Source organism: Lathamus discolor, chromosome 13, assembly GCF_037157495.1.
Source record: "Lathamus discolor isolate bLatDis1 chromosome 13, bLatDis1.hap1, whole genome shotgun sequence".
NCBI classification, from domain to species: Eukaryota; Metazoa; Chordata; class Aves; order Psittaciformes; family Psittacidae; genus Lathamus; species Lathamus discolor.
Genome location: NC_088896.1, coordinates 11657430 through 11681592, shown reverse-complemented (window position 1 = coordinate 11681592; position 24163 = coordinate 11657430). Strand labels below are relative to the sequence as shown.

General features: G+C 57.8%; 4 protein-coding genes across 11 annotated transcripts; 3 read left to right on the top strand and 1 right to left on the bottom strand.

Annotated features, from left to right (window-relative positions):
- Positions 1-570: 570 nt before the first annotated feature.
- Positions 571-7133, top strand: CDC42EP4 (CDC42 effector protein 4). The gene is made up of 2 exons (XM_065693845.1): positions 571-639; positions 5268-7133. Exon 2 carries the CDS (start codon positions 5375-5377, stop codon positions 6299-6301), a length of 927 nt encoding a protein of 308 aa, XP_065549917.1. The 5' UTR covers positions 571-639; positions 5268-5374; the 3' UTR covers positions 6302-7133.
- A 2096-nt stretch (positions 7134-9229) lies between these two features.
- Positions 9230-12459, top strand: LOC136021506 (cleavage and polyadenylation specificity factor subunit 4-like). Of its 4 annotated transcripts, XM_065693817.1 has the most exons (6): positions 9230-9490; positions 10915-11004; positions 11083-11176; positions 11460-11502; positions 11626-11820; positions 11962-12459. In XM_065693817.1, the coding sequence occupies exons 1-6, from the start codon at positions 9391-9393 to the stop codon at positions 12028-12030; spliced, it is 591 nt and encodes a 196-aa protein (XP_065549889.1). In that variant the 5' UTR covers positions 9230-9390; the 3' UTR covers positions 12031-12459. The 4 variants fall into 4 exon arrangements, with proteins under 4 accessions (XP_065549889.1, XP_065549887.1, XP_065549888.1 ...); XM_065693815.1 differs by having other exon boundaries at positions 9230-9481; positions 11460-11820; XM_065693816.1 differs by having other exon boundaries at positions 11460-11820; positions 11967-12459.
- Positions 12338-15507, bottom strand: MTNAP1 (mitochondrial nucleoid associated protein 1). Of its 2 annotated transcripts, none has more exons than XM_065693809.1 (4): positions 14403-15507; positions 14010-14117; positions 13702-13818; positions 12338-13264 (listed from the first exon to the last, which is right to left on the bottom strand). In XM_065693809.1, the coding sequence occupies exons 1-4, from the start codon at positions 15487-15489 to the stop codon at positions 13236-13238; spliced, it is 1341 nt and encodes a 446-aa protein (XP_065549881.1). In that variant the 5' UTR covers positions 15490-15507; the 3' UTR covers positions 12338-13235. The 2 variants fall into 2 exon arrangements, with proteins under 2 accessions (XP_065549881.1, XP_065549882.1); XM_065693810.1 differs by having other exon boundaries at positions 14559-15507.
- Positions 15508-15649: 142 nt separating this feature from the next.
- On the top strand, positions 15650-23681 carry VCF1 (VCP nuclear cofactor family member 1). 4 transcript variants are annotated; one of them, XM_065693821.1, is made up of 5 exons: positions 15650-15852; positions 17288-17384; positions 21036-21077; positions 21350-21412; positions 23026-23681. In XM_065693821.1, the coding sequence occupies exons 1-5, from the start codon at positions 15812-15814 to the stop codon at positions 23266-23268; spliced, it is 486 nt and encodes a 161-aa protein (XP_065549893.1). In that variant the 5' UTR covers positions 15650-15811; the 3' UTR covers positions 23269-23681. The 4 variants fall into 4 exon arrangements, with proteins under 4 accessions (XP_065549893.1, XP_065549890.1, XP_065549891.1 ...); XM_065693818.1 differs by lacking the exon at positions 21036-21077; XM_065693819.1 differs by lacking the exon at positions 21350-21412.
- Positions 23682-24163: the final 482 nt, after the last annotated feature.

Sequence of the window (24163 nt, the reverse complement as noted above, 5' to 3'; positions counted from 1 at the left end):
TCCCTTTCAGCACATCGCAGGGGACGGGGGGAGCACAGGGCACCCCACCATCACCTCCCGGTCACCCATCACCCAACGGAGCCTCGGCCTGGGGGAGATCTCCCGGCTCCCCGACGGGGTTGGAGCAGCAGGGCTGGGTGGGGACAGAGCTGGGGGGCTGAGGAGTGTGCGGTCACGGTCACGACTGGAACAGGGACATCGGTGCTGCCCTGGGGCTGCACCCGCCACCTCCCGCAGCTCAGGTCGGCTCTTAATTCCCCTTAATTAAACAGAACCGCTCACCCCCCGCTTCTGCCCATCCTCCCTCCTCCCGGGGTGCTGCCAGCCCCTTGCTCTGCCCCCGGGGACCCCACTCCGGACCCTCCCAAAGGGGATGCACCAGGGACCCCCCATCCCTGGCCCAGGAGGGGCTGCAGACCCCACTCGGGGGCTCCATTCATGACACGGGCTGGGACAAGAAACACCCCCCCACCACCCCACTCGGGTTTGAATGGAGGGTATGGGACTGCCTAGTGACGTAGCGCCGCGCCATTGGCCCGGGCGGGGCGATGACATCATGCCCGCCGCCGCGGTTTGGGGGGGGCAGTTTCGTTCCGGCTCGGCTCGGCCATGGACCGGCGGCGGGCCCCGGGCGCGCAGGTACGGGGGGGGGCGCGGGTCAGCCCGGTGCGGCTCGGCTCGGTACGGTACCGTACGATGCGGTACAATGCGGTCCGGTCCGGCTCGGTACGGGAGGAGGCAGCCGGGCCCCGTCTCGGCTATTGTCCAGCGGCGGGCGGGGTCCCCGGGGCTGCCCCAAGCCCCGCTCCGGTACCGTCCTGAGGGCGGCGGTGCTCCCCTTACCCCCTTCCCCGGCCGTCCGTGGGGCCGGTCCGTCGGGCGAAGGAGTTAACCGGATGCGGCTCCGTGTTTGCCCAGCGTGGGGCACGGGGCGGCTCACCCCGCCCCGGCGGCAGCGATCGCCCCGTGCTCCGTCCGGTCCCACCGGCGGTGGTTGCGGTACCCGGAGCCGGCGGTGGTCGCGGCCGGGGCGGTGGCTGCCCGCGGCCCTTCTCGGAAGGGCTGATCCGCCCCGCGCTGGAGCGGGTCCAGCGGCACCCCGGGGCTGGGCACCGCGGGTGCTGAGTCAGGGCCGCCCGAAATCCCCTCCCCGGTTCATCATCCCGCTGGCCGGGAGCGGGGCTGCCGGCCCTGCGCTCCATCCCTGCTGTTCCTGTGGCTGCTCCCGCAGTAGGCGCTGGCTCCCAAACCCGCCCCGGTGCTGGGGGAGCTGATGGGGAGCGGGACTCGCCCTGGGTTGACCCCGGCCGTGGCTGCGGTCAGTATGGATGTTTCCGAGTGCCGAATCTATGGATCGGGAAGGGAGCTGGGATCGTTAATGGTGTGGGAGAGGAAACTGAGGCATGGAGCGATGGGAACACGAGACTCCGCGCCTCGGGACAGGGCTCGCTGCCTAGCTGGGCACCCAGTAAACAAGTCTGTTTAGCACACAGCTCCCCCAGATACCATGGAGCGAATCCAGCTGAGACTTAACACCGGGGAGCTTCAGTGGCTTCGGGTCCAGGGAGCTGGGAGAGCAACGCTGGCCTCAATCCCCATCACCCAACGCCATCCCATGGGCTAACCCAGCCGTGGGGCTCCATCCCCACCGGGCAGCCCCGCGCCAAGGCCGGCCCCGTTGTGCTGACCGCGGCGGACTCTGCCTTTGTTCCTGGGTTTTGTGGTGAGTGCAGCAGAGCCGCCGCGGTTGTGGCCCCCCCCGAGCTGGATGCTGCGGGGTGCCGGGCCCTGCCCGCAGGCCGGGTGCGTGGCCGGGCTGTGGGACATGTGCCTGTTTACTTCCCGTCCAGCCCAGCAAAAACCGCAGGAATCTGGAGCCCGCGGAGGTCGGGAGGTTCTGTTTAGCCCCGGTATCCTGCCGGAGCCCGGCCAGCCCCTGTTGTTGTGAGAGACGGAGCCAGGGCCAGCGAGGAGATAACCTTTCCCCCCGGGAAGGGTCCCCTCCTCGTCCTGCAGAGCCGCCGGCTGGTTCGTGGCCCCGTAGCAGGAGGATTTATGGTCCTGTGCGTGTTCTGGCGTGTCCTGCCAAGAGTTCTGTGCTGAACTCTGGCTAGCTCCTCGTTGTTGGCAGCTCCTTGGGGAGCGCTGCTCTCCTTTTGGCACCGGTGCTGGGGTGCTGAGTTCCCAGCTTGGCGGTGAGCGGTGTGCCGGCAGCTCTGGCCAGAGCCGAGCTTCTCCTCCCACCCTGGTGAGCCGTCTGCTGGCCCTGGCTTTGAGGCTTGCTGCCGGCTCACTTTCCACTTCCAGAGGTGCTGCCGGGGCTGTTCCGTGCATCCCAGGGCTGAACTTCAGCAGCGTCCCAATGAAAGGGACAGGACCAGGCCTGTCACCGCGCCGGGAGGAGGCTGTCACCGGGGCGCCTGGGCTGCCCGCACCACCAGCACCGCCTGCCCCCGGGTCCCGGGAAGAGTCGCTGGGGAGCTCCATGTGAGGGTGTGACAAAGGGCTGGTCCCCTCCCGGGGCCGGCGGTGGCGGGGTGTGATCCGTGCCCTGTCTGCCAGGCAGCAACATCAAAGGGCCACATGAGCCGGATCCGGATCCTCGACCGGTCCAGCGCAGCCCCTGCCCCAGCGCCCAGCAGGGTGGGGAGAGCATCCTCTGATCTCTGGGCTGGAGGGTGCTGCCTGGGGTGCTGTGCACGGCAGAGCTCGTTTGGAGCCGGCCGGGCTGGCTGGGATGCTTTCCCTCTCCCAGCCTGTGAGCGGGATGAGCCGGGGGCAGGATGTGTGGGAGCGCAGCTGGACCCAGCATCCCCCCTGTGTGCACCCATTCATGGGGGTCTCTCTTTAAGCCACTTGTGCCTCTGTGGGTGCCTGGTGCTGAGCAGGGGGAGAGGGGGAGGATGAAGGGGTCTTGTGGGAAGCCTGAACCATCAGGGCCCACAGTCCCAGGGCTGTCCCAGCCTCCACACTGGCTGCAGGATCCACTGTCCTGCAAGCAGGATGAAATCATGTCCATGGGGACCTGAAGCTCTCGCTCCTTGGAGCCTGTGGTTCCAAAGGGCTGAAATGTGGGAAGAAGCGCATGTTCTGTCAGTACGCTTCATCCCTCTTGTCCTCAAGCCAGACTTGCAGGTCTCATTCCTCCCCTTTCCCGAAGTCCTGCAGGGACTTGGCTGTGCTCTGGGCTCACTCCAGGATGGCAGCGCTGCCAGCCTGCCTGCCTGCACAGTCTCTCGGGTTACAGAGCTGCTTTCCCTGGTAGGTAGCTTGAGAGGCAGCAGCAGCGAGGCTGCCCTGGCCTGGTTTCCTTTGTGAAAGCACCACAGTGGGAATGTCACAGGATCTGCTCTCCCTGAGGAAGAGGAGGAGAACAGAGCTCTGTGTCCCGCTCCCCTGGGCAGGACGGGGCTGGCAGCCAGGCAGCAGCATCCCATTGCTCTGCCATCCCCTCCTGGGGAGCAGAGCGTTGAGGGACGGGGGAGACTTTGCCCACTACAAAAAGGCTTCGTGGGCAGGAGCATCAAGGGGGGACGTGGTGGCTGGTTCGGAGCTGTGAGGGTCATGGAGAGCTCCTGGCCGGGGAGGCTGCTGCAGCGCGCTGGGGGATGCTCCAACCTCCCGCTGGCCCCCAAGCCAAGGCTTGCGAAGTATCTCGCAAATGCTGGAGTTGGCCTCGAAATCTAAATAGGAGGGCAGGACAGTCCCCAGATGGCCTAAATCAGCAGCACGGTTGCCTGGCCCAGCCGGGGAGCTCGCCGGGAGTGTTTGTTTTATGTAAAACCAAAGGCTGCAGGAATGCCGGCCTGGAAGCAGATCGGCAAGGGGAGAGCGGCGGGGCTGTGCACACGGATGCGATCCTGGCTCCTGCTTTGAGGGAGTGGAGAAGGCAGAGTGGTTGTGTTTGGTCCCACAACTGCTAAGGATGAACTGGATGCTCCCCACGTTCCGCAGGCCCACGCTGGCCGGCTCCGTGCGGAAGCGCTGCATGGAAGGGCTGGGCACTGGGACTTTGCCCCCACATATGGGGTTAGAGTCCCTCCTTCTGCAGCCTGCATGAGGTCCTGCTGCCTTAGCGGGGGACAGATGGGTGTCCCAGGGTGGGTTTGGGGTGGGATGTGGGGCAGAAACCCTCCCATAGCTGTGCCAGGAGCTCGGGGCTGATGCTGTGGTCCCCTGCAGTGTCCAGTGAGCGGGTGGTGCTGGGGTTGTGCTGTGAGCGCTGCCCTGCAAAGCCACTCAGCTGCACCGTGGGGCTGGGGGGGGGCAATGCTGGGGCTGGGGTCCCCACCGCAAGGCTCACACCGAGCACTGCCATCAGCCCCTTCCCCGTGCGTGTCACGGGGCCGCGGTGTCGCCGGCTGTGCCCGAAGGGAGGAAGCGTGTGGCTGAGCCCTTCCTCCCCCTCAGCCTCCCCCGGCACCACCTGGGGCTGCCCGGCGCCAGGGATGCGGTGCCGTGGTCTCTGTCCCTGTCCCCTCCTGCGTGGGCAGGACCATTGGTGGCACTGAGGTGGCCGTGGGAAGGAGGAACAGGGCTCTTCCCCCATCCCGCTCCGCCGCAGTCATCCCTGCTGCCGCCCCTGAGTCACAGCGCGGACGACAGTGAGGTGGCCGCGGCATGGAGGGGTTTGGGGTGCTCAGAGGCAGCAGCAAGGCTGTGTCCCCGTGTCCCCATCCTGCCCGGTGTGAATGGTACCCGTGGGGTGCCTGCCCGTCCCCATCCCGGCTCCCCCCAGCACGCTGCTTGCCTGGCGGTGCCTCCCAGGGGCTCTACGCCCTCCTCACACACTTCCTGCCGTCTGTTTCCAATTCCTCCTGGCGTCTGCTCCTCCCTGCTTGCTTCCAATTAAAAAAGGGGGAAAAAATATCCCAGGCATCTTCTTGGCGCGCGGCTCTCGGAGGCTCCGGTGAGCTGGGGCTGTGCGGGAGGGGATGGTGGGTGCCTGCGGTGCCCCACATCCCTTTTGGTGCCCATTTATGTGGGGCACGGGGTTGGGGATCATCCTGCAACATCCCTGCTCCCAGGCCTTTCTCTTGTGACCCTTTCTGTCTGCTCCACTGGTAGGGTTTGGGACCCACTCGATCAGAGGGTGTGGGGAGCTCGGGGTGTCTGAGGACACGTCCCCATGAATGATTCCGCATATGGATGCTATTCCCAGGGGAGCAGAGCGGATGTCGTGCACGGGGTCATGGGACCGGTGCCGGCAGGGCTGTGCCCATTCATGTCCTCAAAGCCTGACCTTGTCCCTCTCTGCTGTCCCTTAGGAGTGACCCCTTGTGACGCCGGCGGGATCCCAAGCGCAGCGCATCGGTGTGAGCACCGCCCGGCTCCGTCTCGGCCGCCCCGGCGCAGCCCCCGTCCCCCCGCCGCCATGCCGATCCTCAAGCAGCTCGTGTCCAACTCTGCCCACTCCAAGCGGCGCTCCCGGGCGGACCTGACGGCCGAGATGATCAGCGCGCCGCTGGGCGACTTCCGCCACACCATGCACGTGGGGAGGGCAGGGGATGCCTTTGGGGACACCTCCTTCCTCACCAGCAAGGCCGGGGAGCCGGGGATGGAGATGGGCGAGGAGCCGGGAGCCTCCAAGCCCAGCCTCCTGTCCCGTCGCTTCCGCAGCAGCAAGCGCTCGCAGTCGGTGACGCGCGGTGACCGCCGGGACATGCTGGGCTCGCTGCGGGACTCGGCGCTCTTCGTGAAGAACGCGGTGTCCCTGCCCCAGCTCAACGAGAAGGACGTGGACCGGAGCGCGGGGCAGCTGCCCAAGAGCCTCTCCTCCAGCCCCGTCAAGAACCTGCCCGAGGAGGGGAGTCCTGAAGAGCAGCAGCGCCCAAACGGGGCGGCCGCGGGGCCGCTGAGCCCCGGCTTGGACGAGCGCGACTTCGGGGACATCACGGAGCTGCCCGTGGTGGTGGCCAGGAGCGGGGCGGGCATGAAGCACGCCGAGTCCATCATGTCCTTCCACATCGACCTGGGGCCCTCCATGCTCGGCGACGTCCTGAGCATCATGGATAAGGAGCAGTGGGAGCAGGATGAAGACCCTGAGGTGGAGGAGAGCCGCGAGGAGGAGGAGGAGGAGGAGGAGGAGGAGGATGCCGCCACCCTGCCTGGCTCCCCGGCAGCACTCCCAATGAGCCAGAGCCCGTCCCGCGGCGTTCGCTGCCCCCCCAGGGACAGCAGTTCGGGGCCAGAGGAGCGCAGCCCCGTCCCTGTGCCCCTGAGCCAGCGGGGGGGCCCCCCAAAACACCCCGACAAGGAGTTCTCGTTCGCTGATGAAGATGATGATGAGATCAGAGTATAAGAGGCGGGCGCTGAAGGCTCTGGTTCTCATCTGCGGTGGTTGGACATGGGGCTGAATGTCCCGGTGCTGCACCAGGTGGCACCGGGGGGACTGGACTCATGCCTCCTTCCCTCTCGCCATCCCAGCAGGACAGTGCTCAGCTCCTGGGAATGGGGGCACTGACACCCCCGGAGGGCTCCGGCACATCCCGGGGGCAGAAAGCAGACTCTGTTTCAGTTCCTTCTGTTGGACTTTGGATATTAGCTTTTCTTCTGCCCCCTCTTGCCCATGTAAAGCAATATAGGGCTGGCAAAGACGAGGCTTCTGAGTTTTAGCCCCTTTAGTAATATATCTATTTTTTTCCACCGTACCGTTTTTACTGCTCTCTGATTTGTACTTAACTTTCCTTACTCTCGCTTTTGGTTTTAACGGAGGGGAGGTTTCCCATGAGGAAGGACTTGGCTCGGGAGCTCAGACAAGGCTCTGACTCCCTGGGCTTCCTGGGGACTTTTGACAGACCAAGAGCCTCCAGCCCTGTGCTGTGATGGGGGCTCGCTCCCCATCCCTCCGATGGATGGATGGATGGATCCATTCCGGATACTCGACACTACAAATGGGGGGATGCCCCTGGCCATCCCTGCCGCAGGCTGCTCCCAGGGATGCTGATGGGAGCGTGGGTCTGGCCCCCCCCTCACCGTGAGCCAGGCTGAGCCCTGGTGTGTCCGTGCTGGGCAGCCACTGTTGTGGCATTGCTCTGCCCGGGCAGTGCTGACACTGGCCTGGCGCAGGCGGTTCAAGAGCAGGTTTTATACCGTGTATGTACAAATGAAAGAATAAAAGGAACCGGTAGTGACCGCAGTGCCCTGAGTTCCTGGGGCTGGGGGGGATGTGTAGGACCCTGCTGCATGCGGGCACCCGGCTTTGTGCTGTCACCATCCCCATACCCTGTCCTGCTGCTCCCACCATCCCTGGCTGGATCCTGCCTGGCAGATTGCCCCTGGCCGGTGCCGTGGCCCCTGCGGAGGCCATGCTTTATCTGCCCTGTGGTGGGAGGAAGCGGGCGAGCTCCCACTGACCGGATCTGGCTCCGGGCTGGGACCCTCCGGCCAGGCTGGATCCTGCCCAGGGATGGCTCTGCCAAGATGCTGCTCTGCTCCTGCAGCCCCATTCCCTGCCAGCCACGGAGCGATGGCTGAGCAGGACTGCCTGTCCCGGCTGCTCCCATCCCATGGCTCTGCCCCTGCGGCAAGCAGGGTTCCCTGGATGGGAGGATGGATCTTGCCCTGGATGCCCCAGTGCTCCCGGTGGGCTCTCCCCTGGTGAGGCCGGTGGGAGCGGGTGAGCGCTGTGCCGCAGTGGGGACACAATGGGGTCCTGTGCGTGTGCCAGGGCCGATGCAATGCCCCGTGGCGTGGGACATTGGGCTATTGTCCGGGATGGGAGAACAACAGCAGCTGCTCTGAGCTCACCGGGCTGCCTCTGCCCCGGTCACTGCAGCACAGCCCCAGTGTCCGGTGCCAGCATCGCCTGCCCTGAGCTGATGGTGCTGGTCCCTGCATCTGCGAGGCCACCAGGCTGCTGGTGGGGGGGGGGGGGTGGACCTGGCTCTGGTCCTGTATGGATGCTCTCATGCAAAGCAATGGGGCAGGGTAGGTCACTGGGGTTTGAACCCCGTGCTCCCTGGTGGTGTAGGGAGGGGAGAGGCCCTTGGGTGACCCAGCACTGGCTGCCTGTGACTGTCACTTGGCAATGGTGATCTCTGTGACGCCTGTCAGCTCCAGCCTCCCGCTCGGCAGCACCGCGCTGCCGCGAGCTGACGGGGCAGAAAGAGCCCTCTGTGAGATTGAGGTTACACCAGGAATGGGTTCCTCCCTGTGAGGGTGCTGAGGCGCTAGCACAGGGTGCCCAGAGAAGCTGTGGCTGCCCCATCCCTGGCAGTGCTCAAGGCCAGGTTGGACACAGGGGCTTGGAGCAAGCTGCTCCAGCGGAAGGGGTCCCTGTCTGTGACAGGGGCTGGAGCTGGAGGAGCTTTAAGGTCCCTTCCAACCCAAACCACTCTGATTCTATGCCATAGCCCCGCTCAATGGGGCCAGTGCCATGGGTCCTGGTTACAGTGCCAGCAGTACCTGCTGCAGGGGAGCACTGAGCCGCACCCGCAGCCTCCCCAACCCCTCCATCCGCACAGCACAGGGTGGACATCTCAGTGTGGGACCCGGGGCATGCGTGAGCCGTGGCTGCTCGGTGCGGGTCGGTGCACAGCCCCCCTGGCAGCCCTGCTCCAGTGCATTTATAGCTACTGACAGAATGGGAGCAGGTCTCCATCCCCGCTGTGTCAGGTCATGGCACTCCCGGCGTGTGTCGGGATGCTCATGGCTGCGGGATGGAGAAGGGACGGAGCATTAGGTTAAACCCGGGGGCTGCGGGGTCCTTTCTGGATGGCACCACGAAGCGGTGCAGCACCACGGTCATGCCCAGCACGTGCTTCTGCGGCCTGGTGTGGGGCAGCCTGGCAGTGGGGACCGAAGGTGACCTGTTTGTCCCCATGGTACAGATGGTGATGTGGGGCTGCCCTGCAGGCACCAGGCACTGGAGGGTGGCCCTGGGGACGGTGCTGCTGTGCACCCAGCGATGCTCAGACACAGGATCCAGCTCGCATTGTCTCACAGCACTCGGGCCGTGTCTGGCTCTGCTGGATGCCGAGCAGCATTCCCGGTGGGAGGGGGTTAACCCAGCCCCTGGTGCTCCTGGGGCGATGCGGAGCAGCTGCTCTGCCCCGGCGCTGGGGCTGGAGGAGAAGCAGATGTCGGTGCAGAGGCAATTACAGGGATGCGCTGGGGCCGGGGCTGAGCTCCCTGCACCACCAATCCCGGTGCAAATTGACATCAGATGTGGGCAGCTTCTCCCTCTAAAGCAGTGCCCGGAGCTGCTGCAGGGGTTGGGTTTGCTCTGGCTTGGGGTGGAGGAGGGGGTCTCGGTGCTGCTGGGGCCCAGGCTGGCTGCAGTGACCTGCGGAGTGCGGTGATAGCCCTGCGATATCGATCCTTTCCTTGGGTACCTCCACTCCCAGCTCCTCTGCAGGCCTGGAGGTGCCCCTTGCCAGAGCAGGGGTGATGCAGGAGCTGGTGGCTGGTGTGGAGATCGGGCTTGACTTGGAGGCTGGTGTGGAGCAGCAGCGAGGAGCTCAGCCCCTGCCCTTCCTGGGTATGCACGGTAAGTCTGGGACAGGGTCCTGCAGCATCCTTGGAGGGTGTTGGGGTTCTCCTCCTTGCTGCTTGGGCTCCTGCCGAGGCCAGGCTGGCTCTGGGCATTGCTTCCTTAGGGATGCATCCAGCACAGCGCTCTGGGGGGCTGTTGAGGAGGGGTCTGAGATGCTCCTGCCCTCGATGGCACTGACACTGGGGCTGGTGGGTGAAGCTCTCCCTGCTCTGCTTTCCCTACAGAGCTGGGTGCAGTCGTCTGCACCTTCTCCCACCAAGGGCTGTGCACCAAGGGTGAGTGCTGAGAAGGGATGGAATGGGACCAGCATCACCCTGCAAGACCCTGGGGACACCAGGATGGGCCCCTTTTCCATCCAGCCCATGCCCATGGCAGGTTCCTCCATGGCCTTACACACAGTGCATTGGCAGGTTTGTCCCAAATGCTAACGTTGCTCGGAGCCCATCGTTCTCCCAGCCCTTGGGATGGGTGCTCCCACCCCTTTGGCACTGAGGAGGCCTCGAGCCCCTCCAGGGCAACCAGACCTTGTCAGCTCCTTGTGGAGCAAGCCCTGTGCACCCACTGGGTGCTGCACATCCTCTCCCCATGGGAAAGCCCCTCCTGGGATCCTTTGAAGGCTGCGTGGAGGCCTCAGAGCAGCCTTCCAGTACCTGAAGGGGGCCCATAGGGATGCTGGGGAGGGACTCTTCGTCAGGGACTGTAGTGACAGGACAAGGGGTAACGGGTTAAAACTTAAACAGGGGAAGTTTAGATTGGATCTAAGGAGGAAATTCTTTCCTGTTAGGGTGGTGAGGCACTGGAATGGGTTGCCCAGGGAGGTTGTGAGTGCTCCATCCCTGGCAGTGTTCAAGGCCAGGTTGGATGAAGCCTTGGGCGGGATGGTTTAGTGTGAGGTGTCCCTGCCCATGGCAGGGGGGTTGGAACTGGATGATCTTGAGGTCCTTTCCAACCCGAACTATTCTATGATGCAATGCCCCAAGCCTGGAGGCTCAGGATGGGTGATCCTGGATACAGGCAGGGCTGCAGCAATGGGTGCTGTGGGGCACAGGGACGTGTGACAGCGGGTGTATGGGGTGGCCTGGTGTGTGCTGCCCCTTCCAGCCCCTCCGGCAGGGTGAGGACCCTGGTGTGAGGGCTCTGCACCAAGGGCAGCGGCTTCCTGCCCGAGTGCAACCAGAGCAGGATGCCCCAGTGCTGTTTCTGCTCCACGTTCAGTAGGTGCAGGAGCCTCTCCCTCCCCAGCACCCGAGTCCCGCAGGCCTGGCCTCCAGCAAGCGCTTGATGCCACCTCCTGTCTGTGGGGAGAAATGCCCCAGAGCCTGGGTGCTCCCGGGGCATCCCGGTTCCTCCACCCAGCCCATCCCGGAGTGACTTCCATTGCGTTTGACTGAGCGTTGTCCCACTCTTTGCTCCTGCAGGTGAGTGCAGCAACAAGGACTGCTCCTTCCTGCACGTTGATGCCAGCACCGTGGGCTGCCCCTGGTATGACCGCGGCTTCTGCAGGCAGGGTGAGCTGCTGGGATGGGTGCTGGGGGCTGCCTATGTCCCCTAGCCACCTAAATCGGAACCTCTGCTTTGCGTGGCAGGTCCCCTGTGCAAGTACAAGCACAGGCGGAGGGTGATGTGTGCCAACTACCTCGTGGGCTTCTGCCCAGAAGGACCCAACTGCACATTCATGCAGTAAGTACTGGGCAGGCTGGGGGGAAAACCCCACCCCTGTGGGGCTGGAGAGGTGTGGCCATGGCCCCCGCAGTGTCTGGGTCAAGGACAATGGTGTTTTGGGTCTTTATTTGAACTAACAGAGCCCCTATGGTCTCTCCCCGTGTCCATCCTGAGCTGGTGACTGCACGGTTTGCAGCGGGTGGGCAGAGGATGCTCCAGTCCCTAAGGGAAGCCACAGAGGAATCTGGAGGTAGCACTTACTATGTCCCAAGGAGTAACCGCCTGCTCTATCCCTCCGCAGTCTCAAGGCCGGGTTGAGGATGAACAGCACAGACCCATCCAAGGTGATGCAGAGATGCCTTTTCTCCTGTATCTCTACCCATCAGGGTGATGCAGAGCTGCCTCTGCCCCACACCTCTTGGCAGCTGCTGTCCCCCAAGCTCCTACAACTGCCCCATTCCCTCCAGGGAGCTGGCTGTCCTTGGGGGCTGGTACAGCTGGACCTGGCTGCCAGCAAGGAGACTGGATGCAAGGATGTGCTGCCCATGGAGCCCCCTCTACCAGTCACTGGTGCTACCCAGCACCCGGCAGTGCAGCCATGGGACACCAATAGCTGCTCCCCGGGCACACAGACCCTGCCTGAACAAGGCACTGGCTTAAAGGTGAGCGGTGTTGGGACTGGGAGCAATGGTTACCACCCTGGAGGGAGGGTGAAGGGAAACGATGTGAGAATGAACACGTGGTAACGGGGCACTGGGCTGACCCAGCACAAACCCGGCATCTGCGTCTCCCTGTCATCCCAGCGCAGGCAGAAAGGCCACGGCTCCAGTAACTGTGGTAAGACTCAGCTGGAAATCCTGCTGGGGAAGTGACTCGAGTGCTTCAGCACAGACATGGAAGGAGGACACAGCAGAGCGGGATGGAGCCAGCGAGGCAGCTGCTGGACTAGAAAAGCCAGTTGGGCTTGGTTTTGCCCAGCACCAGCTCCCACAAGCAGCAGAGAAATCACAGCTTCCTTAATGCAACTAAACCTGGGCTCTTCACAGCTGCCCTGTGCCCTCCTGCACAGGCAGCCACAGGTTTGATGGCTGTGGGGCCCTGGCAGATGGGGGTGTGGGGATGCCAACCCCTGGGAAGGGGGCAAAAGCACCATGTTTGAGAACACACAGGACCGAGGAGGAAAGGCAAAGCCACAGAAACTTTTATTGCTGCTGAGAGGGAGGGAGTTAGTGGTGACCCCCCTGACACAGCTGACACAATACAACTGCCCCACTCTGAATAAAGAGGTTGGCTCTTTCTAACTTGGCTTTTGTTTTATGCCCTTCATGCCTGTAGCATGAGCAACCCTTTCCCAGACATGTCTGGCAACGGTAGGCTACAACCAGCACTCTGCTAACTGTCCTCAGCGGTCTGATGCAGACACGGGTTTGCCCTTTGGGCACAACAGCTCACCCAATGGATTTTTAACTTCCCTTCCTCCAGAAATAGGGCGCTGTGGTCCGAGTGCTGCTGCTCTCATGGCTTCACCTCAAGAGCCTGGCAGTCGCACCAGTGCTGTGCTGACAGTGAAGCAAGGCTGGGGGGGGTCTTTGTGGAAGGAAAGAACCCCCTTTCTCCTGTTAAACCCCATCAGGGTAAGTAAAAGACGGGCTCTGACTTGCGGGGAACAGTTACTCTGGCCACAGCCCATCGCAAACCTTACATCACTCAGACTACAACATACAGGTCCATTAATCTATAGCAACAGCCCAGGTCCAGGGGTTGTCTTGTGCCTGGTGTCCCAAAGCAAGATTTAGGCTTCTGCAGACTGCAGGAGCTCTGCTGCACCCTGCCCACCCAGGGTGGCTCTGATGCTTTCTTCTTTCAGTCCTAAAGGCTGCCTGAGCCGTGACTGCAGGCACTGTCAGCGTCCTCCCTCTGCCTACAAGGACGTAACTGAAAAGCAGCCCCTCTGCAATGAAAGAACCCAACTCTGACCTCTGCTGATTTGAGTCCCTGCTGGGACATTGGTTCTGAGCTCTTCTGCTGGCTCCCAGCAGAGATTCCTGACTGTTCCTTAGGTGCTGTTCCAGCTGCTTCAGTGGTATTTACGCCAGCGATAACGCTCTGGAAACACAAGAAAGGGGGAACACAAGAGGACAGTGTTAGCACAGTGCTCTGGGACTGCACGAGTGCAAGTCCCACAGAGGAAACTACGAACAAAGCCCAGTGAATCCCTCCTCAGTTACGAGTAAAAGCCAGGGAATGGGTGTTTAAGTGCTGGAGCATCCCTTCTGCTACGCGCAGGGTTTAAAAGTGCTCCTGATGGTTCCTGGAACTGTCCAGGGAGAAGCTGTGAATCAGGAACTGGTTTCACCACCTTTATTAGCTAATTCCTCTGCCCACCTAAGCCAGCTCAGGATATGCTCTCTGAGCTCTGATATTAATCTTAACTGTGAAGTAATTATTTCAGAGCCTGAATTAACACGAACAGCAAATACTTTTCTGCTGCTGCAAAAGTGAGAAGTCCTGAAACAAGACTGGTACCAAGAAAGGAATCTTACTGATGTGCTGATAGTTCCAGGCATAGCTGAGGAGGCAGTACCCAGCCAGCAGCATGGAGACCCCGGCTGGTCCACCCTTCTTCACGTTGATGTATTTGTTGTAGTAGCTGTTCCAGGCTGTTGGAACAGAAATGTGAGGGTCAGATCACATGCAGGTCTTATGAGTTCACTGGTTTCCACGTCACTTCCCAAAGCCAAATGGTTGGGTCTGGTTATTTACTTCTATAAGGATCTAGGCTGGCCATTTGGACCAGGCTGTTGTGGGTAAATGGGATACCTCTGCCCCAGGGGCAGGAATTCAGCCTCACCTCTCTGTGCTCCTCCAAGCAGCGCCTGTGGGGAGAAGTCTCTGGTGGTCACCCACAGGGGCAGCTCCCCCAGCCTCACGTCCATCAGCTGCCTGTCCAGGAGAGGACCTGTGCAAGGAGAGTGGTCGGAGGCAGGGAATGAGGGATCATCTCTCCCACAAAGGGAGTCAGCTTCACCAGCCCAAACACACTAAAGCCTGACTCAAACCTGAATAACAGTGGAACCCTTTGGGTTTGCAGGCTGCAGGGTTGGACACCTGAACCTCCATGGACCATTCCTGGATCCCTTTCCAGATAAGCCCAGAGTTTCCCCCCCCTCCTCTCCCAATCACGAGAAAGTTGAGCCTGGCAGTGCAGGGAATCAGCAGCAGGCACTTGTGTTTCCCGCATTACCTTGCTGCCCCTTGGAGAAATTGCCCATTGGTGTCCTCATTGTGATTCCCACATCCTCATGGAAAGGCTTCCCTGGAAAAATCCTCAGCCTATCATAATTAGGATACAAGTCTGGAAACCACTCCAAGCCCAGAGTCCCTGCCTGCGTGCTCCTACCAGGAGCCTGGGGCAAGCAGATGGGATGGCTCTGGGAAGCGTGGAGCACGGGCTGGTGCAGCGCCAGCTCAGCATCCCTCCTTGCGCTCAGGATGGGCTCCGACACCATCTGCTGCTTGCTCTCGCTAAGCTCGTGTGTGCTGGTTAGGTAAGTTTTGGATGTCCCTTCGCTGTGCTCTCCGGGAGCCTCCGTCGCGGGCAGATGGAGGTTCTCGCTGTGCGGAGCAGGGGCTTTCTGCCCCACACCGGCCTCTGGGTGCCCCCGCTTCTCTTCCACCGCGGTTTTGCCCGTTCCCCCCTGCAGCACGAGGTCACCGGCGCCGCTGCTGCCGCTGGCCCCGGGGGCAGCCCCACGTACGGGCGGTTTCGTTGCCTTTAAGCTGCCTTTCCCCCGCTCTGAGCCCGCAGGCGCCTTCCCCGCAGCTCCAGGGCCGCGCGTCTCCGCCTGCGTCCTCCTGGCCCCGGTCACTGCCTCCTGCGGGCCGGGCCCCGGCGCCGCTGCCCCGGCCGAGGCTCCCCCGGCGCCGGCGCCGCTCTTGGCCCGCACCACGCGGGCGCGGTGCTTCTCGATCACGATTTCCGCGCCGCTCCCCAGCGTTCCGGGCACGTCCTTCACCTCCGCGGGGGGCAAACCCAGCGACCTGGCCCCCTCCCGCACCGCGGCCTCCGCCGCCCGCTCCGCGCCGGGGACGGGGCCTCCGCCCTGCCCTGCCGCCGCCTTCCCTCCGCCGGGCAGCCCCTTCCCCTCGCTGGGGCTCGGCGGGCTCCCGCCGCTCTTAGCGGCCGCCCCGGGGCCGGCCCGGTCCGTGCTCCCCGCGGGGCCGGGGGCCCTGCTCGGCGCGGCCTTGCAGTGCGGGAGGTGTGAGCGGAGCCGCTTGAAGGGCCTGCGGCAGTGCGGGCACTGCTCCTGCCCCGGCGGCGCCGCGGGCATGGCGCCGGTGCCCCCCCCCTCAGCCCCGTTACCGAGGTCCCCTTCCCCGTTCAGGCGCCGCCACCGCCACCCCCGCCGGGGGCCTGGTCCGCGCTCCGCGCGCAAGCTGTGACGCCACAGTGGGGCGTGCCCGCGCCTCAGGGAGGGGGCTGCGCATGCGCAACGGGCGGAGGACGCCGGAAGCGGCGGTTGGAGCCGGGCGGGGGACGCCTCGCCTCAACGGTGGGCGGCGGGCAGGGGCCGGGCCGTACCGAGCCGGGACCGAGCCGCGCTCCGACCTCTCCGTCCCATCCCAGCGCAGCCCAGCGCAGCCTGGCCCGCCATGAGCTGCCGGCAGCCGAGCGAGCGGGGAGCCCGACAGAGGTGAGGCGGGGGAGCGCGGCCTGCGGGGGGATGTGGCCTGTGCTGCCCCTGCGGGGCGTTGAGCAAGGGGGGAGCTGCGAAGGGGATGGGGGGAGAGGAGGGGAGCGGCGTCCTGAGCTGCAGAAGGGGTTAAACGGGAGCTGGGATGTGGTGGTGAACGGTAAACGGGGAGCCCCGGGTCGGGGTTGGCTGCGCCTGGGAGAGCAGAGAGAATGCGGAGGGTGTGGGGGGCCTCGAGGTGTGCGCTTGGTGGGGAACGGGAGGAGGTCGGCCCTGTCTGGGTAGGGGACAAGCAGGGATTGTGGAGCGCGTAGGAGCTGGGCCCCCTGTGGCACTGCTGGCTGAGGGGGCTGGAGGTGTGAAGAGAAGGAAGGACCTGGAGGCGATGCAAGGGGGGAAGGTCCCTTCCTAGGAGAGGGAGAGGCCGATGGGTGGGCAGCGGCTGAGGGGGCTGTGGGCACCCAGGGCTGGGGAGTGAGGAGGCAGCTACTGCTCTGTAGGCGTGGAGCAAACACTGGCAGCTGAGTCTGCTGCGGGAGCTTGTCTGTAAGGGAAGATGCGGTTATAAATACCTCACTTGAGGCTGGTTTGACTCATTTGAGTGTGTATTCAATTTTAGGCACTGAAACTGCTCTATCTTATATTTTGGATAATGCCCAGCGTGCCGAGGTCCTGGTTGACTTGTGATGCTTGTAGAGTGGGAAGCATCATCTGATATTAGTATTGAAATACTGTAGGCACTGAGGGACGTTGCTCTGCAGGATTCTGGGTCGCTGTTTTCAATCGGCTGCCGTGAAGCAGCAATGATGTTATGGGAGGATGGCAAATCTATGGGATGCGGGCAAGGATTTGTCTTCTGTGAGGTGTTTTCTGACAAAGCTTCCTTTCCACATGGAAAATACTGTCGCAACTTGACTTCAGATGCTATTAGAACAGGGAGACTAAACTCACCCCAGGCACTAACTGCAGGCTCACGCAAGCAAGGTGAACGTAACTGGGTGTTCATTGGCAGCGTGGTCACTGCTGCTCTTCCAGGTGCTGTTCTCAGCCTGTCGGATGTCATTCAGAGTCTCAGGCTTATTTTTAGACATGACTGAGTATTGAGAGCAGTTGCAAGGCTGAGAATTGTTAAATGGGTTTATTTAGGAAGCTGCTCAGCACTGGGTTTAGTGGCAGGTGTGAGTCCTTGTCCCTTGAACTGAGAGAAACATCAGCTTGGCTGCTTTGAGAGAAGCATGATCATTTCCTCTCTGTTCTGTAGACAGCAGCTAAGAAGAGACTGTGAAAGTCCACAGCACGTCAGAGGTTTAGATACAGCATTAATTTGTCAAGTTTTACCCTTAGTTTTGAGTTGCCTTTAGAGAACAAAGCAGAAGGTTTATAAATAAGCTGCTAATGCTTTTTCTTTTCTCCTTTCCCCCTGCACGTTCTTCAGGAAGAGGAGGCGGAATGGCAGTGAAGATGATGGTCACATTCCTCAGACAAAGCGTAGTACCAGGAATACTGTCCTTCAGGACTCTTGGGACACTGAGGTGAGAGCCTTCTCGGGAAAAGTCAGTTCCCTTTGATGCTGAAGTTAAATAACAGGTAGTATAGTCTGTGAAATTGTATTAATGGAGAACGAAAACACTTTGTGTATGTGAGCTCAAGAGGCTCAACTCTGTTACTGACTTCAGAGGCTGAAATCTGTGAAGCGTGGTTTGGAAATCAGCGTTTTCCAGGCAACCTGGTTACCCAGGGCCTGAATATCACTGTTACTGTGTTTCAAACACTGATTCATAGCACCCAAGTGAAGATACAGGAGAAGCGTTTGCTGCCACTTCTGGTTTTGCTCTGTGAACTTGAGGTGTGATGTATCCAGCACCGAGGAGGTGGCTGGGGTGGATGACTGTGTGTGGTCACTTGGCCTGGCCTTCTACTCTTACAACTATGCAGTTACGCACAGTAACGTGATTATTTGTGGTACAAGGTCAAAAAGCATCCAAGTTGTGCTGGTTGCAGTAGTTCTTATCTGGTGGTTAAAAAATGCTCTGCTGGAGCTCAGCAGTTCAAGCAGGACTTGACTGTTCACAGCTATACCATTCAAACTATTGGGTTTCTGCTTGTGTTTGCTGTGATCCTTTGCAGGAGGGGGGATAAATTGTCTCTTTTTCTCCTGCTGCTCTCATGTCAGGTGTTCTGGGATGGTGCATTTGCTATTTATGAGATTTCTTTTTATATAAAATGTTGATTTCCAAACTGCTGCCAGATTTCCTGAGTTGGTGTGTGTATTAATCATCTGAAACTTCACTGTGTACATGTCTCATTAGCAATGTGGTTCTGTTGCAGAATGCTTATGAAGGAGAGTGTGGGGCAGAGGCTGCCTCCTGCTTTGTGTTAACAAAATTGATTTCTTGCAAGGTTTTTAAACATCCTTGTAGATTTTTGTACAGCCTTTTCACTGCAGGTTGCCTGTAACGAGTCATTATGAACTGTTGCACTTACATTGAGCTATTAACCATACTATGCACAAAGTAGTGTATGTATAATGGAAATAGCTATATGCCTTTGAGCAACATATCTTTTATCATAGAAAAATGGTTTCAAATGTATATTCACGTTTAAAATGACAAGAGCTCTGTAGCCCACCATTCCTTTTTTTTTGAGGGAGACTTTTAACCCATACACCTTTACAAGTAGCTGATGGGACAGTCACTGGCACTGTATGGAAAACGCTCCAAGAGCTGAGATATTCATCAGGAAGGAATTTGTTGTGCTGAAAACTGTTCCTGGTTCCTGTGTTGCTGTTTAGGCAGCGGTAGAACTTGCTGGGATGAGGTTGTTTTTGCTTCTCGGGTATAACGGGTAGAACCATCCGTAGCTGCTTTGCCATCTGACACTGACTCACTTGTCCAACAGGTTAAACACCTCTCCGTGTGTAGAGTAGTTAATGGCTTTGTGGCGGGAGGAGGAAGAATTTAGTGTGGAACAAGGGATTGGAGTAGGAGTAATGAAATTAAGACTATCAGGAAAAGCCTTTCATGGTGAGTGGCAGAAGCACCTTTCCTTGTCATATAAACACTTGGCGTTTGACTGGGCAAAGCCATTGAAATGCAGAACTGTCAATAAATAGCCTTGTAGTAGCCCCGCAGGAATGGGTGACCTTAACTGTGTCCTGAACGGCTGTTTTGTTTGGGTGTCTGCAGCAAACAGCATGGGCATGGCCCGCCTGCCCCACTACCCCAAGGTCAGTGCCCAGGCTAACACCAGGCTCTTGCTTCCTGCATGTACTTGCCTTGTGGAAGTCTGTTTTTAACACATTAAACCCCCATGCGCAGGCAAAGAGAAGCTCTAACTATTGACACTGAACACAGGTTTCAGTGTGCCCTTTCTCCAGGGAGCAAAACTCACAATGTTGCTGCTGATGAATAGAGCTTGTTTTATTTTGGCTTGTTTTCTGGTGCTGTAGGATCAGCACATTGAGCATGCCCAGACATTCAAGCCAGGAGATTAAATCAGGTTTAGTTGAATGTCTCTTAAAGGACTTCCTGTGCCAAATGGAGGCATTCATGTGCTTACAGCGCACAAGTGCTTCCGATTGATGGCACTTTGGAATTCTAGGCCATTTGTAATACTTTTATTCAGTTGCCTGATGCTTTGCCATTAGGAAAGACAGCTCTTTGTGATTAAAAATCATCACAGGCTTTGGGATATTGAGCTAGGAGGGAAAGTGTGTGTGCAGGAGCAGTTTGTAACTTCAAAGGGAAGAGCAGATAAGTGCTTTTCATCTGAGGGCATACCCACACCTGCTATTGAGAAACATGAGCTGAAGTACTGATTCCTTTTGCCTCCTTTTGGTTGGAAGTCCACTGGTTTACAGTGTGGTTTACTGAGAACATAAAGCTCAGTATAAAATGAGGCAATGTGATACTGGAACCACACTTGGATTTTGTCAGGATCTCTTCCCATTTTATTTTTACTGACAGCAGTATGTATAGGATTGAAGGGAGGTATTTTTCTTCATGGCAGTTCAAATGGGCTGTTGTGTGGTGTTATCCCTCGGTCCCTCTCGTTGAGCCCTGGGTCTCACATGAGCTGGATTCAATGCAAAAGGACATGGCTGGTTTCTCCCACTAGGCTGTCACCCAGGGGAGATGGGATCCTTCACTCTGCCTTTTACAGGAGGGAAATTGAGGTTCTCTTCCATCTCGATCAATATTGCTCTTGGCACATTGCTGTAATGAAGTGCATCTCCTGGAACAAACCACCCCTGAGGGACAGCCACCCTGAGGATGATAGCAAACCTCTGCTCTGCAGCTCAGTCTGTGAGCTGGCACACGATGAAACACTGCACTAGAACTAGAGCAGATGTTAAACATTAGCGAGGCAGAGCCTTTGCCACCGCAGTTTGCTTCCTGCTCAGCCTGTCCCTTTTACCAGGAGGTCAGCTCTGCTGTGGTCCCTGCTGCTTCGGTATACATTCAACAAAAGCCCTTCCTTGCTGGGTGTAAGTCAGGTCAGGCAGTCGTAGTGGATCCTCTGAGGGGCTGCCACGGGAGAATCCACAAGCCAGGGAATCACCACTGCAAAGCCCTTTGCTCTGATTTTCCCTAGGAAGGAAGGGAGTCTGCAGTGTTCTGGGTAACTCCCTTCCTGCGTAACTTCTGTAAAACCTGGTTTCTTGTGGTTCCTCTTTGTTGTGCTGCCCCATGATGGGATTCCCCAGTGCTCAGCACCACCGCTGTGTTACGGGTGGAGATCGCTGACGTACAGCAGCACCGCTGCTCCCACGTCACAGGATTTGTCTCCGCCACTTCACAGTGTGACACGATTGAGGTCTTGAATTCAAACTGAAGCCAGATAACGCCTCTGTTAAACTCATCTTGAAAGATCTGGAGAGCAGTAAGGTCTGAATGACTGTTACTTAAGTTCCTGTCACAGTGAGATGCTGCGTCACACATCACGTTAATAGATTTAACAGGACTTTTGTTTGGAAGTGATTTAAAACTTCTGTTAGCTCCTCAGTGTGATGTTAAGAGGGGCTCATGAGTCAGGTAAACCTCAAAGATGCCCTTTTGATACTTAAAGTACTTATAAACCTTCCCTGGGCTCCTTTCCTTTGCCCTTTTGCTTTGTTTCATTGTGTAGATGCCTGTCATTGCTGACATGATGACTATAAGGATTCTTTTTTTGTCTAATTGTAGTCCAAATGCGTTACAGAATGTGCACCACAGCCTGGGGAAATGGTAGGTCCCTGACATGGTTTGGGCAATAAATGGGCTTCACTGTGCTAGTGAACTTTTGCATTAGAGAAATGGAAATAAAGAGGGTCTGACAAAGCAGATCTGTCAACAGCCTTAGGTGCAGGAAGCACGTCCCAGGACACAATTTCGGCTTTAAAAAGATGAAAGATGCATAAAATAATCATCGCTAACTGCTCTAAAATGTTTGTTGAGATGTGAAACTTCAGCAGTCAGTAATACCAGGTTCTCATTTCGATTTTTACCTTGATTTGCAGAAGGTGGCTGTAACGAAAAACAGTAAGGAACAGAGGCTAAAAGGCAACAAAGTGTCCTGTGCGGTGGGTTTCTCTCCAAGGCTGCTGTGACTTGTCCAGCGTAACAGCATTGCATTCAGTACCTGTGCTTCTATGCAGAATGGGATGGTCTAGCAAGCACCATGTCCTGCCTCCTCTCTGTCCTTCTGGGGTTCTCTCCCTCTCTAGTGTTAGCAGCGTTAGGAAGAGGAGCTGCTGCTTCCTCAAGGATGTGACTTCACCCGTGTGTTGCTGTCATCTCCTTGCTGGAGCAAGCCTGGGTGCCGTTGTCTTGCTTGCTGCACTGCCACAGAACTGAAGCATTTTTGGTGCTTAACAAAACAAGGACACTTAGAAGGTTGGATTGTCATGATGTGGAATCAGTGCCCTGGGGTTTCCAGTGGCACTGTGATGCGGTCCATCCCAAATCCTCATTCAATGCCTTCCTAGGCCGTTATCACTGCTCATTGACAGACACGGTGGGTGCTGTTTGCACCATCCTTCACATACATCCGCAGTGAGGCCTCCTGGATGTGGTGCTGACTCTTAAATGACTGTAGACTTCTTCAGATTGGTCTTCCTCTGCTGTGGCCACCGAGCTTTGACTTCTGTGGTTTTAGTTTGATAATTAAAATATGGGGGGGGGGGGGGGGGCATTATTTAGCTGCTATCTCTTCTGCTGCCTGCTTTTATTTACTTCTCCTGGGATGGTGGTGTAGCCATTCTCTCCTTCTTAAGCACCTAAATATTTCCAGTGTTGTCTTGAACAGCCTATCGCACAGTAATGAAACATTTCAGCTGTAACTAATGGAACCTTTCATTAGCAGCCCTTAAAAACAGCGTAAGCCAAAGAGTTTTATGTCTTTGAAACGCTGAAAGTGATGGTTAGGGCTCTTCCAGTCATTACCATGAAGTATAATGCTGGCAAATGAGCCCTGTCCTCTCTGTGAGCTAAATCATGACTTCTCTTTTCTGCATGTGGAAGTTTTTGATGCTCTTCTGCTGTCCTGTCAAGTAAATCATTATGGAAGACTACTGGGACTACACTGCTGTCCCAGTGCTTAACTGGGAAAAGTTACATACAATGTCAAGGTGTTCAAAGACTTAAAATGGGAATTGCGCTGCTTTTAACAACCTCTTGCTTTGGATGCTTCAGATCTCATTTTAGAAAGATTGACTTGTAGGAAACTGCTTTGCATGGTGCTTACCTAAAGTGTCTGCTAGAAGAGAAGAGCACAGCTCTCCCTTGCCCTGTCTGCCTTCACTGCCACCTGCAGCTCAGCAGGAATGTGCTTTATTTCCCAGTTCTCGGATGAACTCGGCAAACTTCACTAGTGCTAACGTGGGTTGTGGGGGCAGAGCTGGTGGGTCTAACACTGAAAGATGAAATCCAATGCGCCAGAGGTCAGTGAACCTCCAGGTGAAAGTTTGCTCATCCCTTCAGCTCTGCAGAGCTTTCCGTGGCTTGGCAGTATCGGAAGCGATGAATGCCAAGAAAGCACTTGGTGGATTTATGTCACTCCATCAGGCTGAATGTGAGCCTGAAATATGAAAGGGAGGGACTTACTGTAAAGATGATTTGCTTATCCAAGGTGTCTCCTGTTATGGACGGGAGAGAAAACAGTGTGATTTTGCCATTAACCTTCTCTTTGTCTCAGTCTTCCAGCAGCGATAGCGGCAGCAGCAGCAGCAGCTGTAGTAGCAGTAGCATCAACAGCCCTGACAGAGCGTGCGGTGCAGAAACCAGCCTAAACCCCGTCATTGCGGGATCCAGCCCTGTCTCCTCTCAGTCCTTCCATGAGCAGTCTGCACTAAGCCAAGGTCCTTACTTCCACATCAACCAGATCCTGAAGGAGGCACACTTTCACAGCCTACAGAGCCGGGGACGCCTTCCCACATGATGAACCAGCAGCTCCCTGCCTTCTGTGAAGGGACAGCACTGTGTGGATTTGATATTTCAACTCAAAAAGTTTGTTAAAAATGGAATTGCACAAAATGCCTGTTGCCTTTTCAGTCTATATTTGAAATAACAGGTTAACAGGGAATTGTTTACTTGTGGTTTGCTGCACTATTGCAATGCAAAAGGGGCTTTTAAGCAATTTTTATAGGATTCATTTTTGGGGTGGTTTTAAAGTACTTGTCAAGAGGAGACTGGAGGAATCCACATTTGTGTTATAGGATTGCAACATGTCCAATTCCAATCGACTGCCTAATCTGTTTGTTAGCAGTTTATTGCTTTCTGTAAAGTTCTTTCCAGCGTTCATCTTCAGTTTTATAAGTCTTTTTTAATTTCAATAAACTAGTAAAAAATTTATTTGGCAACATAATTCCTTTGAGCATTGAGAGTCACCGAGACAGAAAGAATAGGTGCTACCACTGGAATTCCTTAGGACTGCTCCAGTGGCAAACCTCCCACCTAGCTCAGTGCAGGGTGAGCTTTATCTGGATAGAGCTTTCCTGCTGCAGTACTGAGATGTGAAACTAGAAGCAGGGTTTAGAAGCAGGAAGGTTCAGGCAGCTGGAGCTGAAGTGCCAGGCGCCTGCTGGGTTCATACTGGAGCAGACTGGTGGTCCCTGATGGCAAGAGGAGTCTGATGTTGCTCCAGTGCCCGTTTCTAGCTGTGAAATGTTTTTTCTGTTAGTGTGTAGGTTGTTTGGGGTTTTTCTTTCTTTAATTTGAGTTTAAGGCTAGCAACTTCTAAGGAATAGGAGGTGAAAGAGTAGCTGCAGCCAGAGGGCACAGACATCCCTGACCCGCGCCTGGTTCACGTGGCGCACTGTGACCTGGTTAAGGAC